The sequence below is a fragment of the Podarcis vaucheri genome (assembly GCF_965113315.1).
Source record: "Podarcis vaucheri genome assembly, chromosome: 3".
Taxonomy (NCBI): Eukaryota; Metazoa; Chordata; class Lepidosauria; order Squamata; family Lacertidae; genus Podarcis; species Podarcis vaucheri.
The window spans coordinates 66,048,172-66,063,646 of record NC_138761.1 but is presented as its reverse complement, the minus strand read 5'-3'; the positions used below and the strand labels follow the sequence as shown (position 1 = coordinate 66,063,646).

The 15,475-nt window shown below is 41.2% G+C and overlaps 1 protein-coding gene across 2 annotated transcripts in view; it reads right to left on the bottom strand.

Annotated features, from left to right (window-relative positions):
• Positions 1 to 15,475, bottom strand: part of MED23 (mediator complex subunit 23) — a 41,170-nt gene that overhangs the window by 11,656 nt on the left and 14,039 nt on the right. For both annotated transcript variants that reach the window (XM_082216036.1, XM_082216037.1), the window contains 10 exons: positions 10,288 to 10,488; positions 9,198 to 9,341; positions 6,973 to 7,118; positions 5,428 to 5,673; positions 5,152 to 5,294; positions 3,865 to 4,039; positions 3,172 to 3,335; positions 2,441 to 2,565; positions 737 to 942; positions 50 to 230 (listed from right to left, as the gene is read on the bottom strand). In XM_082216036.1, the coding sequence (XP_082072162.1) occupies positions 50 to 230; positions 737 to 942; positions 2,441 to 2,565; positions 3,172 to 3,335; positions 3,865 to 4,039; positions 5,152 to 5,294; positions 5,428 to 5,673; positions 6,973 to 7,118; positions 9,198 to 9,341; positions 10,288 to 10,488 (1,731 nt within the window). The remainder of the gene's footprint in view (positions 1 to 49; positions 231 to 736; positions 943 to 2,440; positions 2,566 to 3,171; positions 3,336 to 3,864; positions 4,040 to 5,151; positions 5,295 to 5,427; positions 5,674 to 6,972; positions 7,119 to 9,197; positions 9,342 to 10,287; positions 10,489 to 15,475) is intronic.

Genomic DNA, 15,475 nt, shown 5'->3' with positions numbered 1-15,475 from the left:
GTTTTACGGTCGTCATACAAGAGGTATCCTCTGCTGTGGCGTTACTTACCAAACATAAAATCAACCGGTCCAGTGTCACAATGTTGTATTTCCACACCATGTCATTGAGAATCTCAATACACTTATTGAGCTGCTGGCCCCCAGCTGATGTGGAAAATTCATAGACCAAGAAATCTGCAAATGTCCTTACATGAGCCACCAGAGCTCTGGCTCCGATTCTTTCCAATACCCTAACAAACAGGATAGAAAAATGCAATGGTGGCAGATGCAGAATTAATTTAACAACGTGGACTGCTAAATATAGATACTCTACCTAAGGCTGCCATTATCAACCAACCAACCTCTAGAGAGCTACTATTTTTAGAACATTTACTCTCAAAATGCATGAAGTAGGGCAGAACTGATAAAAACCTGTGCTAAAAATAGAGTGGTGATTCTAGCCCCTTCTGTCCTAAAACAGATTTCCTCTGGAGTTAGTAGATAGGTCTGCAGCAGCCCACTTTGTATTGATTTGCACTGATAATGAATTTGGTCTTTCAGGATACGCCTAGCAGACTATTAACATTATACATAATGAATGCCATGGGGATGAACCATTTAACCCTGGGCAGCTGCAGAAACCCCCATCTTTGGCAAATGTTTCCTTTTACTAGTGTGCTAACTGAAATGTACCTCTGCTTAGAATGTTCTGCACAAATCTACTACGTCAGAAACAATCCATCTTGAAATAACTAACCTGTAACCAATTTGGTTAATGTGATCAGTCTCCAGAAGCATCTTCCAGAGGAGACAAAGGAAGAGGGGTGGAGAGCCCTGCATGGAGAAGTGGGTGATGATGTCATTCTCATTGATCATGGACTTCCATTTTCGGTACTCCTCTTCCACGTTTTTCTTCAGGTTAAAGCGGCTCTCTTGAGGTACATTATTTTGTTTGAAGAATGCCTGTAATAAAGTGAATTGTTATCCGTTGTCAGATCTGAAAATGCCTATTTCATCTGAAATTAAGCAAACTACTGTGAGTCATTCTGCTTCTATAATAGAGACATTCAGAAGCGGGATCTTAAAAACCTGGAGGAAGAAATCTTCTACCTGAAGATGGGACTTAATTTTGGGGCTCCAGCCACTTCCTAATGCTACCCAAGTTGACCCCTCTTGATTTCCCCCTAAATCTCCAGCATTGCCAATATAAAGACTGCCACTTTTCTGGCTTTCTTTCTCACAAGGGAGCCATGTGTTCCAATTTGTGCCAGAGACAGGCCTGAGTAACTGATAAAATATTTTTAGAATATCGGGTTGTGGAGGGAACAATTATCTCAGAAACCTTGCATCCTGTAATCATTTTGCAACTAGCAAACACTAATCCAGTTATGTCTAATGCCTCCCACATCTCATCTCAAGTCTCTGGCAATGTGTGGACAGCAGGGGTCCTACACCATGCCCACCTTTTTCACTCCTCCAACCCCTTTCACTAACTATTCAGTATGAAGGCGACTTCTGGAGAGTTTGAAGCTCACTGTTTCGTGATGGAGGAACTGGACATGGCTAGGCTGAATCCTTTCTTTCCCCCCAACACCCGTGGCTCAACTTTCATAGGTGGATGAGGCCGTCCACCTGTCACTCACTTGATGTCATTATGACCTCAGATGACAACTGGAAAGGGGCTCACTTTCAAAGGGAACAGCTCTTGAATACAAATGGCATGCAAACTTACTTCAAAAGGGATGGCTCTCAGTGCCTACACTAGGGAATCCCAGATGGGGAACTACTTTGTACAGCCAATCCTAGTGGGGTTTCCTATTAGTGAGAGGGAGCCCTGCAAAAGGCAGTTTAAGGTCCTGACTGTTTCTTTGCATCCATGTCTTTACCTGCCTATACCTGACACCACATAGGATGTCCAGTGTGGGGCAGGTGGGTGTGGTCTGGGGAAACAGCCTTGCAGGCCAAATCAGGACTCCTAATCAGGCCTAATAATGAGGCCCACAGGGTGGAGGTTCCTCACCACTGCTTTAGCTGGTCCCAAGAAAGGTATTAGGCTCCTGTGACGTCTGGTTTCTTTTTCTGATTTCTTAACGCCTTCTTAGAAACACAGTGCTTTCTCTATACAGATGAAGGCAGCAGCAATTCAAAGTTCATACTCATTTCACCAGACAAGGCCAAAAGCAAAAATGACCTGCCACATGTTTTGTTATGTGACTTCTGCAAAAATCCCTAATAAGGGGTACATTTTGTTGATAGTGATTTCTTGTTTAAACCTTTAAACCTGTACCCCTTTAAATCTCATCCTCCAAAATATACAAAAAACACTGTTGGGAAGCTTCCTTCACGTAGTTTTACTGTGAGGTGACTTTTAAAAAGTAAGAGAAACAGTATGTTCTTCCATCCTAACTTGTTCAAAGGTGAAGACATACTTGCATAATTGGTTCTGGTTTTTTTTAACTACCTGAAGTGGAGCCGGAAAACAGCTCAAGGTGTGTGAAGCCCAGTTATGGGGAGTAAAGCTCATGATGGTCTGCAGTATATCCTTGCACCAAGTGCCCTGAATGGAATCCGACCCTGTGAAAAAATCTGAGACAGACATCTAAATGTAATTACTTACTTAAATAGCTAAAACAAATACAGTGGGTTGATTAATAGTCATCTTTATTCCCCACAGATACTATATGCATTATTATTGGTATTGTAATTTTAACAATTCAAGACCTCCACAGGTTTCCTTTTCCAGATTTAATTATTCATTCTGACTAGACTCTCTTTTAGATTAACCAGAGTTTAGCGTTATATTTCAATCCTAAACTGTGGTTAATCTTAGCTATGGTCAGAGAAAACAAGTCAGCTGTATAAACTATAGTTTGAAGGTGGCTTATTTTACATAACTATAGTTTGTCCAGGTTAAGAGATCATGGCAAGCTGTGATTAGTTTAAAGTGGATCTGAAAGCTTCTAAACCTATTGTGACTATGATGGAAGAGGGGGTAATATGTGAGCCTGAGGCTAGATGTGGCCTCATAACAGTTCACTCCTTCAAGCATTGTAACAATGCAGTGAAAGCATAAAGAATTCAAGACTTGTAAAAAAAAAAATTAGTGCACAGTACTGTATTAATGCTCACATCTTGTGCTTTCCTTTGATATATTCAAAACCTTCTGTAAAACTGAGAGATAATGACTGTTACCTGTGACATGCGTTGCTCTTGCTAGAGTCAAAATAAGTGCTCTGTTAAGTTCCTCCGATTCTGCTGAAAGGACTGTCTTGGGTTCATTAAGGAAGCGGGTGAATTGTGGCTGGACCTCAGAGCTACCCAAAGCAGTAATCAGTCGTAGAGCAGTGCTTTCAACACTATAAGGAGAATATATTAGCTATGTTTTCAGGGAGAAACAGGGTTGTTAATGATAATTGCAGGAAATCAAAGCAGGAAACATCTTGCTTCAAGCATTATTACAGGAAGCATGGCAAGATTCATTTGACTTCATAATCACGAGATTTGAGTTTTCAGTTTTGCACTTTACACGAGTTCGCCCTGAATTGACTACCCATATTTCCATGAATACATATTGGCCTGGTTTGCATGACTCGGTAAGCGTACCATGACTGCGCACACTTGTGGGCTCCCAAAGAGGAGCTAGCAGCAGCACTTCTCCTCTCTAATCTTGCTTATTCTAGCTCTGCACTGAGCTAAGCCAACCTTTTAGCTTAGTGTGTTGCCTGAACCTGGGCACATGGTTCACCTTTCTCTTCTGTAGTTGGTTCTGTAGTGTTCGAATCATCTTTTGGCCGAGAAACATTTTTGACCCAATCCCTCTTCCATGGTTTTCTGCTCTGTGTGATGCTTCCAAAGCAGAAATAGATTTACAGTAGCAACACTTACCACAGATGAAGCTGGTTCTGATTAGTCTGTGCCACAGCGGCTAAGGAATGAAGGTTACTGAGCAGTTGAACTCTGTAATGAGGTTGGATATGGTGCATGCGATAGCTGAACATCTCCAGAAGAGTATGCAAGATTCCCCAAGCGTGAGACTTAAAAACAGTGGGTAGCAGTTGGCCTGAAAAGAAAAATATGAAATCAACTATTTTTTCAATGAAACATTCAGAGGAATATATTTTTCTTACAGGCACAAATAGAATCAGGCAAGTTCAGGCATGTTTCTTTTTTCCTTTTCCTTTTCCTTTTTTTTTTTTTTTTTTTTTTTTTTAGCCCTACGGCATTGACAATATATGCCACATAGTTAGATCTTAGCAACATTCAGGTAGAATAGGTATACACTATTATGCAATTACGCAGAATACTACGTTATTCATTTATATAATGGCTGCCTGAACAGGAGCTTAAAGCAGGAGTCCCTATTATTCAATGCTTGTCATCTCTTCTTTAAAGAAGATATTACATGCACTGAGTAATACAAATGATGTAGACAATTTTGTTGAAATATGGCATCCTTTTATAAAATACTTCACTGATAACACAGATTGGACTTGGGCAAACCCAGCAGGGTTAACTGTGAGGTTAAAGCCTGCATGTTATTTGGGTTCCTTGGAAGAAGTGTGGGATAAATATGTTAATAAAAGCAAGAATAAAAATAACAAGATAAATTTCCTTCAGTATGCATAGTGCTGAGCTGGTTCGTTCTCAGTTCAAATCCTAGCTTATCAACAAACTAACTGGGTGGTGCCAAGCAAGCCATTCCCTTTTTATCCTGAGTCCCCTATCAGTAATTAAGGATAATACTATTGTTTCTGTCTTACAAATATCATAAGAATGGTTGAGATGAAAGTGCTTTGGCTATTCAGGAAAGTACTATATGTATTATTATAATATGCATGCTATTTATTTCTTCTTGATCTCAGATTTTTCTTTGTGATGGTATCACATATTCGAAAATAATTTAAAATTATCATGCCAGATAGAGAATGCCTGCAAAATAACTTAACATATATCTAAACGAAAGTTATAATAACTGGATCTTGGTCCTGAACCAGATTGCATAGAAGTATGTATCAATTTACATTATGCAGGGCCCAACAGTGTAAGCACTTTGGAGTATGCACAGGGCAGCTCAAGCCAGGGACGTTTATGTATATTGATTTGGCAGCAGAGGCCTAAATTTCAACCATATCTGTTGACATTTTAAAAAATCAATCAAACAAGATTTCTTACTTATAAAACCTTTGATGCCTAGGGATTCTATTTCCATATAAACCAGCAAGCGACTATATGTTTCCACAAGCGCTGGAGCCAAGGCTAAGCTAGATTTCGCATGGGCCAGTTTGATCACTCTGGTAGCTATGCTGTGAATGAGGCTGGGGAGAAAAAGAAACCATGTTATTTTCAAAGCCATTTGGTTGAAGTTAGTTTTCTGAAAATACAGATCTTCTGCACTGCAAGACACACACTTGACTCTTCTGTAACTTTCAGACACTGAGCATACTCTACCTCATCTTGGCATGAACCGTCAGCGAATCCAAGAGGTTCATTGGCAAAGGTGTGATGGATCCTGAAGCCATACAATTGGTTCCTGGGAGAGGTATTCTCATGTTGCCATTTCCGTAAATAGTTTCCACTAGAACACCCATAGGCAACGTGAAGCATTCTGAATTGGTGGAATAAGCATTGCACAACAGGGCAATCTTGTAGTCATTCATCTGCAAACTTTTATTTCTTAGACTCTGTTGCAGGAATCTGCGAGGAAGTTTAATGAAAGGGAAAAGAGTGACTGTCCCAGAAATGCCTGAGCAACAGAAGTTTGCATCTGATGGTAGAGTTGCATACTAAATCTAAAAAACAACAACCTATCAATCTCATTCTAGGTATTACAGAGGAAATCTATATCTCTGCTGCGTAAAGCCTTTTCTTTTCCACCAGGTCTTTGATTATGGGAATGCCAATTGTTTCTGCATTTTAACATGCTGTGAAGTGCCTAGACAACCCAGTTGGATAAGCAGCATAAGCTAATTAATAACTCAAAGCCCCTTCCTATTTTCCTGTTGAGTTTTACCACTTCTCTGGTGATGCTTCTGTTCACTTGTTACTTTTTGCTGCAGTGGTTTCTTTTATCATAATTAAGCTGCCTTCCACGGTGTGTTTTTAATGGCTTTTAATGCCTGAGGTGTGTTTTTATGGGAAAGAAGTACAGAAATTCTGCACATGACTATAATAAACAAAACATTCATCTTTTATCGCCCTTTCCTCTCTCCATTCTCTGTTGTGTTCGTTACCCTTCTCTATTCCTTACCCTGTCAACTTTTAAATATTAAGCTCCTTCAGGAAGACACCTAGGTAACTTTGCAAAATGGCAATTGTGTAGATGCCGCTGCATAAGTGAACAATAAGGAAGCCAAGTGAGCAAGGTAACATGAAGCAGAGCTGGAGTAAGATTTGGGAGGATACAAGTACTGGATTTTGGGAGGATACAAGTACTCTGGGTCTAAGACGTCCCAGTACGTTTCTGAGCACAATTCAAAGCGCTGGTGCTGACCTCTAAAGCCCTAAATGGCCTTGGCCCTGTATACCTGAAGGAGCATCTCCATCAACATTGTTCAGCCTGGACACTGAGGTCTGCCTTCTGCTGGTTCCTTCACTGTGAAAAGTGAGGTGGCAGAGGGCCTTCTCGGTTGTGGCGTATGCCCTGTGGAATGCCCTCCCATCAGATGTCAAAGAAATAAACAACTATCTGACTTTAAGAAGACATCTGAATGCAGCCCTGTACAGGGAATTTTTTAAAGTTTGATGTTTTACTGTGTTTTTATTATTCTGCTGGGGGCCGCCCAGAGTGGCTGGGGCAACTCAGTCAGATGGGCAGCATACTAATACTAAAATACTACTAACGATGATGATGATGGTGATAATGCAGTAGCTACAGCAAAGGTGTGGCAAGCACACTTGACCAGGGATCACACAACATGAGATACTATTTGTTAACTGTCAGCTATAAGAGTCTGCTTTACAATTGAAAAGAGGTATTATATAGAAAGCAATTACTCATGGTGAAGCTTGAGAGAATGAGGAATTGGAATTTGTAGCTTAGAATTGTCACTGTGAGCCTTCCTGTTCAGATGTATCCAGATACAGGTCATTGCAAAAGCGTGTGTTGATTGGGGCTTGTTGATATCAGGTACAGGAATACACTGAGGAAAGAAGAAACATGAAGTTAAATTCTACTGGCTGTCATACAACTTAAGGCATTTAGACTTGGTGAATCCCAGTTTGACTCTTAGGAGTCTTCACATCAATAAAGGAATTCTCTTGTAAATCAGTAGATAAATACCCCAAAACTGAAACCACTTTCTCTAACGCACTACAGTTAAAAGAACTGAAATGTTGCATGTAGATTGGCATAAAACCAAGGAACAGGACTGGCATATCTTACATTAAAAGCAACAATGAGAATTCACATGCAAACACAGAAATAAAAGCACACGTCCTGGCTTGCAGCGGGGGCGGGCAGGGGTGGTGGTGGTGGGAATGGGGATTAACATTGTCAAAGAATTTCTCTTCTGTGTAAGCTATTCACATCCTAGCTAGGCTGCAGATTTTTTTTTATAGACTGGCAATTATCCAAAACATTTTTATCTCACCTTTGCTCAAAAACTTCAATGAGCCTTAACGATAAAACCAAAGAATAATGATATGTAAAAAAACAAAACCCAACACACACACACCAAAAAAAGAAAAGTAGCAGAGCAAATCATATAGTTCAAAACACCCAATTAAAAGAGTTTCCAGCAGAGTTAATACATAAAAATTCAATGGGCTTCCTAAAAAGGAAGGTATTTATATGGCAAAAAGCAGCTAATGAGGGGCAAATCACAGCTATGGAGAAGGCTATTTCCCAACCAGATATATTTTTTTTTGGTGGGGGTGGGGGTAAACATGCAGGAAGGACACCAATACTGAGCTGAGCAAGATGCCAGGGTAGTAAAGGAGAAGGCAGTTCTTTAGGTCAGAACTTTCCAAATTGTGTGTCACGACACGTTAGTCTATCGGTTGCAGTGTGCTGGTGTGTTGCACAAATGCTCCCCATACTCCTCCTGGGGCTGGAAAGGGTTAGTTTAACCTCTGGTTTGCTAGTAAAACTGAATTACTGTGTCGTAAAATGATGCATATCTAAAAAGTGTTACCAACATGAAAAGTTTGGAAAGTTCTGCTTTAGGGTTATTATTCTGAGCTGGCCCAAACGTAAGGCGACTGTTCATGGTTAACACATGGCCAGGGTCTGTAGTTTCCAGGACTGTGAGTAGCTGGAGCATCAGCAAAATCTCTTCTAAACCTTGTTCCAATCTCATTTTGATCCCTCATCACTTTCTTTGTTATTCTTACAGGCATCGTACTGTCTTATCTGCTTATAGGCATTGTATCGAACTGTTTATGTTCCTCCTCCCTTTTTGATTTTGTGTTACAATCCTGGGCAGGGGTCAGCAAACTTTTTTAGGAGGGGGCTGGTTCACTGTCCCCCAGTCCTTTTGGCGGGCTGGACTGTGTGCATGGGCACGCAGGGGAGGGCTGGGGATGTGCATGGGCACGCAGGGAAGGCTTCTCTCTCATCCCCAGCCCTCCCCTCCCCCTGCCTACCTTCTCTGCTGCTCTGCCTGCGGTTGGGAGCCAGTGGTGGCACCTCTCCTTTCCTTGCCAGCTTTCCCTGGGCAGGGAGAAGCCAGGAAGAGGGAGGGAAGAGGGGTTGCCGCGGTGTGTGTGGAGGGGGAAAATTGTGAAAAAAATGGCGCCCAAATTGTGTTTTTTTTAATAAAACAGTGATTGCGCCAATCCAAGCAGCGACTCCAGAACCATCCATGGGCCAGATCCAGAGGGCAAATGGGCCTCATCTGGCCCATGGGCCTTAGTTTGCTGACCCCTGATCTTGGGTTTTTGTTAATATGTCAATATTCTTCTGCCATGCATCGTTTCTCTTGACAGATCTTGCTTTTTACTATCTCATGTCTCAAAATTTATTCCGTTTCAGTTACTTCTTAATTTCATTACACAAAATATAAAAAGCTACTTGTTTTACTATCTTATATTTGAGCAAATCAGTATTTCCCATCTTCTTGTTCCCAAATCTCTTCTTTTCCCCTTTCCTTTCAACTGTCACCTTCTTGGGGACTGTAAGGCATTTTAAGAAAAGACTCGTTTTATTTGCTGGGGGGTGTCTTTTCAGGGAAAATATGAGTACTAAATCGTAATAAACGTATTTCACATAGAAGACTCACTTCCTTCTCTGGGTAGAGGAGGTCAAAAAGCTTCATAACAGGGAGGAAGTCTGCTAATGCATTTTTCTGAATGCTTCCAGAGATGAACTGTAATAATACCCACATCAGATGGTCTCTGCCTTTGATTAGGCCTCGTCCTGCTAACTGTAAAAAAGATACACTGAGCAGCAAGTCCACACTCCAAGACAAGAACTGTAACACTGAACATCTTTTCTAGTTTTCTATAAAATATATACTTTCACTTGGGAAATAATACACACTCTCACCCTTCTGCAAGATGCTGTGAACTAATGACCTGTCGGTGCATTAGAATTATATAACATGGGCACACGAAGACTTGTGACTAATATTGTTAAGACAACAAATAACAGAAATTTGAAAGGTGTCTGCTGCCTTTTTAAAAAAAGACAGTTAATACATACTTTCAAAAGGAGAACTGCCTCTCTCATATATAAGCAATACAAAAATGAAGTTGACTGTTCAAATTGCTCAGTTTCACCTGGACAGACTCTGTAAGTGAGGGTAACACATCAAAATTTCCTCAGGACACAGTCATACCTTGGTTGTTGAACGGAATCCATTCCAGAAGTACGTTCGACTTCCGAAAACGGTCAACAACCAAGGCACGGCTTCCGATTGGCTGCATGAGCTTCCTGCACTCAGTTGGAAGCTGCATTGGACATTCAGCTTCCAAAGAACATTCGCAAACTGGAACACTCACTTCTGGGTTTGTGGAGTTCGGGAGCCGAAACGTTCGAGTTGCAAGGCGTTCGGGATCCAAGGTACGGCTGTATTTTGCACCTCATTTCTCTTGTAGCAACAAATATTCATTGCTAGGCTTCTTCCTTAATCATAGTTCACCATGTGCAGCAGCAGAATGGCAAATCTCTGCACCCACCCACCCACCAATTTATTATTTATTTTCTTTGTTAAATTTGTATACCACCCCATACCCACAGGTCTCAGGGCTGGTGCTGGTTTTGGGGCATGGAAGCAGATGAAACTGTGAGTGGGCAGGGCAGAAGCTAATTTCATGAAGGTTACGGGATAACCGTCTACTCTTTATTATTGCTAGTGGTAGGTAACCTACCTTTTGATGGAGAGACAGGACCATGTGAGGGAAGCTTGCAAACTGGAAAAGTACAAAGAAGATAAGCTGGCTGGAAAGGTGCTGCCACAACAACTGGCTGGTTCCCCCGTCATCAAATTTCTCCTCTGTCTCTGACCGCTCCATGGCATAGACCACAAGATCCACCAGCTGGTCCTCCAGCACAGGGCACCGCTGTTTGTGCTGCAAAGCAGAAACCAGATAAAGTATTCCACAGTCTAGCATCCATCATTTAATCTCTGCCATTTCAGTACAGTTACTTTAATGTAAGTCTGGGAAGCATGAAATGGGATCTGAACATAAAGCTTTACAAGATAAGCCAAAACATTAAAACTGTCTGATGTTACAGGTCATAATATTTTTTAAATAAAAAATAATAGACTACTTGTTATACCCGCTCTTACCTAGGCACAATTGTTTATGGAGCCAACAAATATCTAGAAAAACACCATGTAAGAGTATGTTTTCAGCCCTGGAGGCTACAGTGTGAAGACTGAAATAATACAATGGACTTTGACCCTTCTGCAGTTAATGGACTTCAGTGTGGCAGTTCCTGACACCTTAACAATTCAGGTACACTCAAGATATGGGGTCAGTTCAAATATACCATCAAACCATAGTTTGGATTACAAGACAGAGCTTTGTCCTTGTGTGTTCTACCTCTTCACAAGGAGGTTAAACTATGGTTTTCCACAATTCAGAAAATAACTACTTAAGTGGAGTTTGTGAAAGAGAGCATGTGAGTGTGAGGCTCAGCCATATATTGCCAAGCCATGGTTTGGTGTTACGCATGAAGAAACCAATTACAAAACCTCAGAACAACATAATAAGCCTTTTGCTTGTGCACAGAACCCATTCATTCCTCTTTTCACAGTGTGAGCAATCAAACCAGGGAGCCTCTAATAAACAATAGTTTCTCATTTCATCCAAACCAGGAAGCTACGGTTACCAACTCTGGAAATTAATATCCTGATATGAACTTCAACCTATAGTTTCATTGAGATGAAATGGGAAACTATGGTTGCTTGAAGAATACCTGGATTGTTTGTTCATGCAACAAAATGGAGAAGTGCATACTGGCAAAAAGCTTGTTCATATCTCAGCTTCTTAACACAGCTTGAACAGTCATTATGTGGGAATACCAATTCCTATTCCAGTGGTGCACCTGTTTAGCTGTACACTTTCTTCTGTTTGTGTGCTTGGATGTTTGGCAAACTGCTGGACCCCTTTCATTTTGCTCTTCCCCTATTTAGACTTCATAATGCGCATAATTGGAACATTCCACAGTGTACAGCATGAAGCCAATTCTCTTCAAGCAGCTGGAAGAAATTGTACATTCTAGGCACTACGATTGAAGTTACTGAGTCATCTCTGTATATATTATAGAATTTCAGAGTTTCACATAGTGAACCTGTAACATAACACAGCCTTAATAAAAAGAAAAGAAGTATTATTTTTAAAAGATAATACAGAAAAGGTACGGAGCTGCTCAGAATCTAATCATGAAGATGCCTTGTCCCTTTCTAGAGGCAAAAAAGAGAGAATTCATTATTTGTTTTTCGTTTCATGAGAAATGTGCTATGATACCCAAATACGATTTACTCAACACATTTCAGTGCTCCTCTTAACAAATGGTTTCTTGGATTAGCAGGCAGTCTAAAATAAAACCTTCCGATTTTTTTTAAAAAAAAACAAACAGAGAAAAAAATCCCAAGGTTGCTGGAAACAGATACTTATTCTGTGCTTAGCAATGTGGATAGCTTTTTGCCATGAAAAAGGGATTATGATTTCAATTTAACAATACAATGCAAGAATGACAAAACTTTGGACAAACTCTGAGAACAGCACTCTCTCCTTCACATGCTCTTTGCCAGCTCAATATTGCCAAAAGCTACAAATCTAGCTGTGCTTTCTTGAAGCATGCTTAAAAACGGAATACTTCCAATTCAAAGGACATTAGTTGCTTTTGACCCTCTCTTTCAAAAAAACACAATGCCATTATCACAGATCAACCACGTTACAGATTTACAAAGAGCAATATTAACACCACCAGTTGAGAATACTTTTTTTTTCCAAATGCAACTAATTATGAAGCAGAGCAGAATGCAACAGACAGTACTACAAACTATTTCATGATACAGCATGCAAAACTACTGTGTACAGGGCTTGAAATTCACTAGAATTTGGTAGAGAGGGGGGCAAATTTCCAAGAGCCCAAGAGTGCAAACCTATGTCAGTTTTGAATTAAGTTATTTAAGAGGAAACAACTGTCAGTTAATGCAGGTTTCTAACGGCAATAAATTCACGAATGCAATTATATTTTTGAAGTGATTCAGAAGGAACTATAAAGGTCAGTTTTTGCTTTCTATAACACTCTTAACTTGACCAGGAAATGGAACTGTGGGATGGAATATGCAGAAAGCAGCAGGCTCAAATATCAAATGGGCTCAAGCAGAAAGGCTGTAAGGGAAGAACAAAAACTGATCTCCCCTTCAAAGTTGTGGGCACTGAGATCAAGTTTAGTCATGGTCCTCGAGTCATGTTGTGCATCTCCTGTCCCCAAATCAGAGGGTGAGCGGTATTTATTGCTCCCAATGCAAAAGAAGCACAAGCATATGTGGGGTGGGGGAGATCCTTTCTCCCCTGCTGTGATCCTGACACAAGTGCAACGGAGAAAGTCCCCCATTGGTGCCAATGGCAACAGGTAGAAAGAGTTTACATCCCCATCCCCACCCCCACCTGATGCAATCTGGATAACCAGCAGCTTCCCCAGTGACTACCATCTGCATGTTAATAATGTGCATGACCTATCAATCAATAGACGTGTTTGTCCTTCGATGCTATGGCCTGTCGGCTACGCAAATAAAGTCTATTGATTGCATGCGTTCAATCCAAATATATATTTCACATGATGTCCAGTTTGGCCCTAAGCAAATTCTTCATTTTTTCTCCAATGGGGGAAGTTCTCTGACTCTCTCTGCTCAACCCCAAACTGGGCACTTCCACATCGGCCGAAGGAAACTCATGTGGGCTGTGATGCTTGGAAGTGTGTAGACCAAGCTGGGTGACCTGTGGCCCTCCACACATGGCCTCTTCTATCACCCATCATTAGTCATACTGACTGGGCCTGATGGAAGTTCAATTCCAGCAACAGTGGAAGATGGAAGCTTCCCAATACCTGGTGAAGACAATGCCTAGTGAAATCGTAGCAGCCAGAAAGGTCTGGCTGCTAAGAGCTTCAGTTTATCTGTAACACAGCATAATTGCACATTAAAGAAGAGAAATTATGCAAATTTGCTTTCAGAATCCAGCATTTCTTGGCACAGAATTTGGATTGCCTAGGAACAGATTTTTTTCCTTCCTCCAACTTGGAACACATCTAACCCTTGCTCATTCTGTTTCTACTACTAGTGAAGACTGAGAAATGTTGTTATGATGTACAATACCAGCACTTCTGGAAACAATTGGAAAAGGGCTTTCTCAAGAGAAATGCTGCTGCAATGCTATAAATGCCCAAATGCACCCACAGACTAGGAGAATCAGTATGCACACATAGTGCGCAGCAAGCAATTGTACACAGCAAATACTACTGTACTAGCATGACTTTCTTGCACAGTAGCCACCATTTCACAAATCAGTATGTTTACTGACTCTGAGTGCCTCACAGGGACACTTTTGTTCATACAACACAAGTGTATAGTTATAAAAATCTGAGCTATGTATCTATTTGACATCTGACAGGAGATTGTTCCACAGGACGGGCACCACTACCAAGAAGGCTCTCTACCTAGTTCCCTGTTAACTTCACTCCTTGCAGCGAGGGAACCGCCAAAAGACCCTTGGAGTTGGATCAGTGTCTGGGTTAAATGATGGGGGTGGAGATTCTGAGGCCGTTTAGGGCTTTAAAGGTCAACACAAAGACTTTAAATTGTGCTCAGAAATGTACTGGGAGCCAATGTAGATCTTTTAGGACCAGTGTTCTATGGTCCCCATGGTCAATCCCAGTCACCAGCCCAGCTCCCGCATTCTTGATTAGTAGCAGTTTCTGAGTCACCTTCAATGATAGCCCCACATACAGCACATTGCAGTAATCCAAGTGGGAGATAATCATCCTGGTGAGACAGTGCACAGGCAGGTTGGGTCTCAGCTGGCGTACCACATGGAGCTGGTAGATTGCCATCCTGGACACAGAATTAACCTGCGCTTCGATGGACAGTTATGAGTCCAAAATGACCCCAAGTCTGTGAACCTGGTCCTTCAGGGGCACAGTTAACCCATTCAGAACCAATGAGCCCTTGACAACTGCCCACCAGAAACAGTAGTTCTGTCTTGTTGGGATTCAGCTTTAATCAGCTAACCAGCATCCATCTTCCAACCACCTCCAGACACTCACACAGGACATTTACCACTGGTTCAGATTTAAACGAGAGGTAGAGCTGGGTATCATACTGGGGAACATCCAGTCCAGATCCCCTGATGATCTCTCCCTGCGGCTTCATATAGAAGTTGAAAAGCATGGGAGAGGATGGAGCCATTGGAATTATTTAGACTACATGTAGTGTTCAGCACTAACTTTGTGCTGATTTTTTTAAATTCTCAATTACAAAAATGCTGTTTGAAAGGGAGTCTCCTTACTTCAAAATGTTTGTTCTTAAGGAGTCAGAATCCCTATTTGGATATTGGAGGGTTGTAAAGGAACCATCATTCAGTTTCAAATGAGCTGGGTAGGTGTGAAGGTTACAACTATGGGCTAATTACGAATATCATACGAGACATATCCTGACAACAGTTTCCTAAAGAGGAACCATAGAGGGATTTTTTTCTGAAGATACGAAAGGAAATTAAAGAGAGCAGCAGCAGCAGCAGAAACACAGGAGGAACAGGGCCCAGGAGGACAGCATAAAGAGCAGGGGAAGCGCTCCTGCTGACAGCACACTTCATTGCAGAAACAATTGTGTTATTGTAGCACTACACTATTCACGCCATCTGTTTAATAACTGATCTCATGGTAAAGGCCCCAATGCAAAATGGGGTCAAGTCCAACACACAAATGTTAGGAGGAGATGTATGTGTGAAGCTTGATTCTATTTAATCATTTTTGAGTCACAAGTAAATTTTTGATGGAGCTGTAGGCAGTTGACATTGTAATGCAAAGCCAAGGTCTTAATTG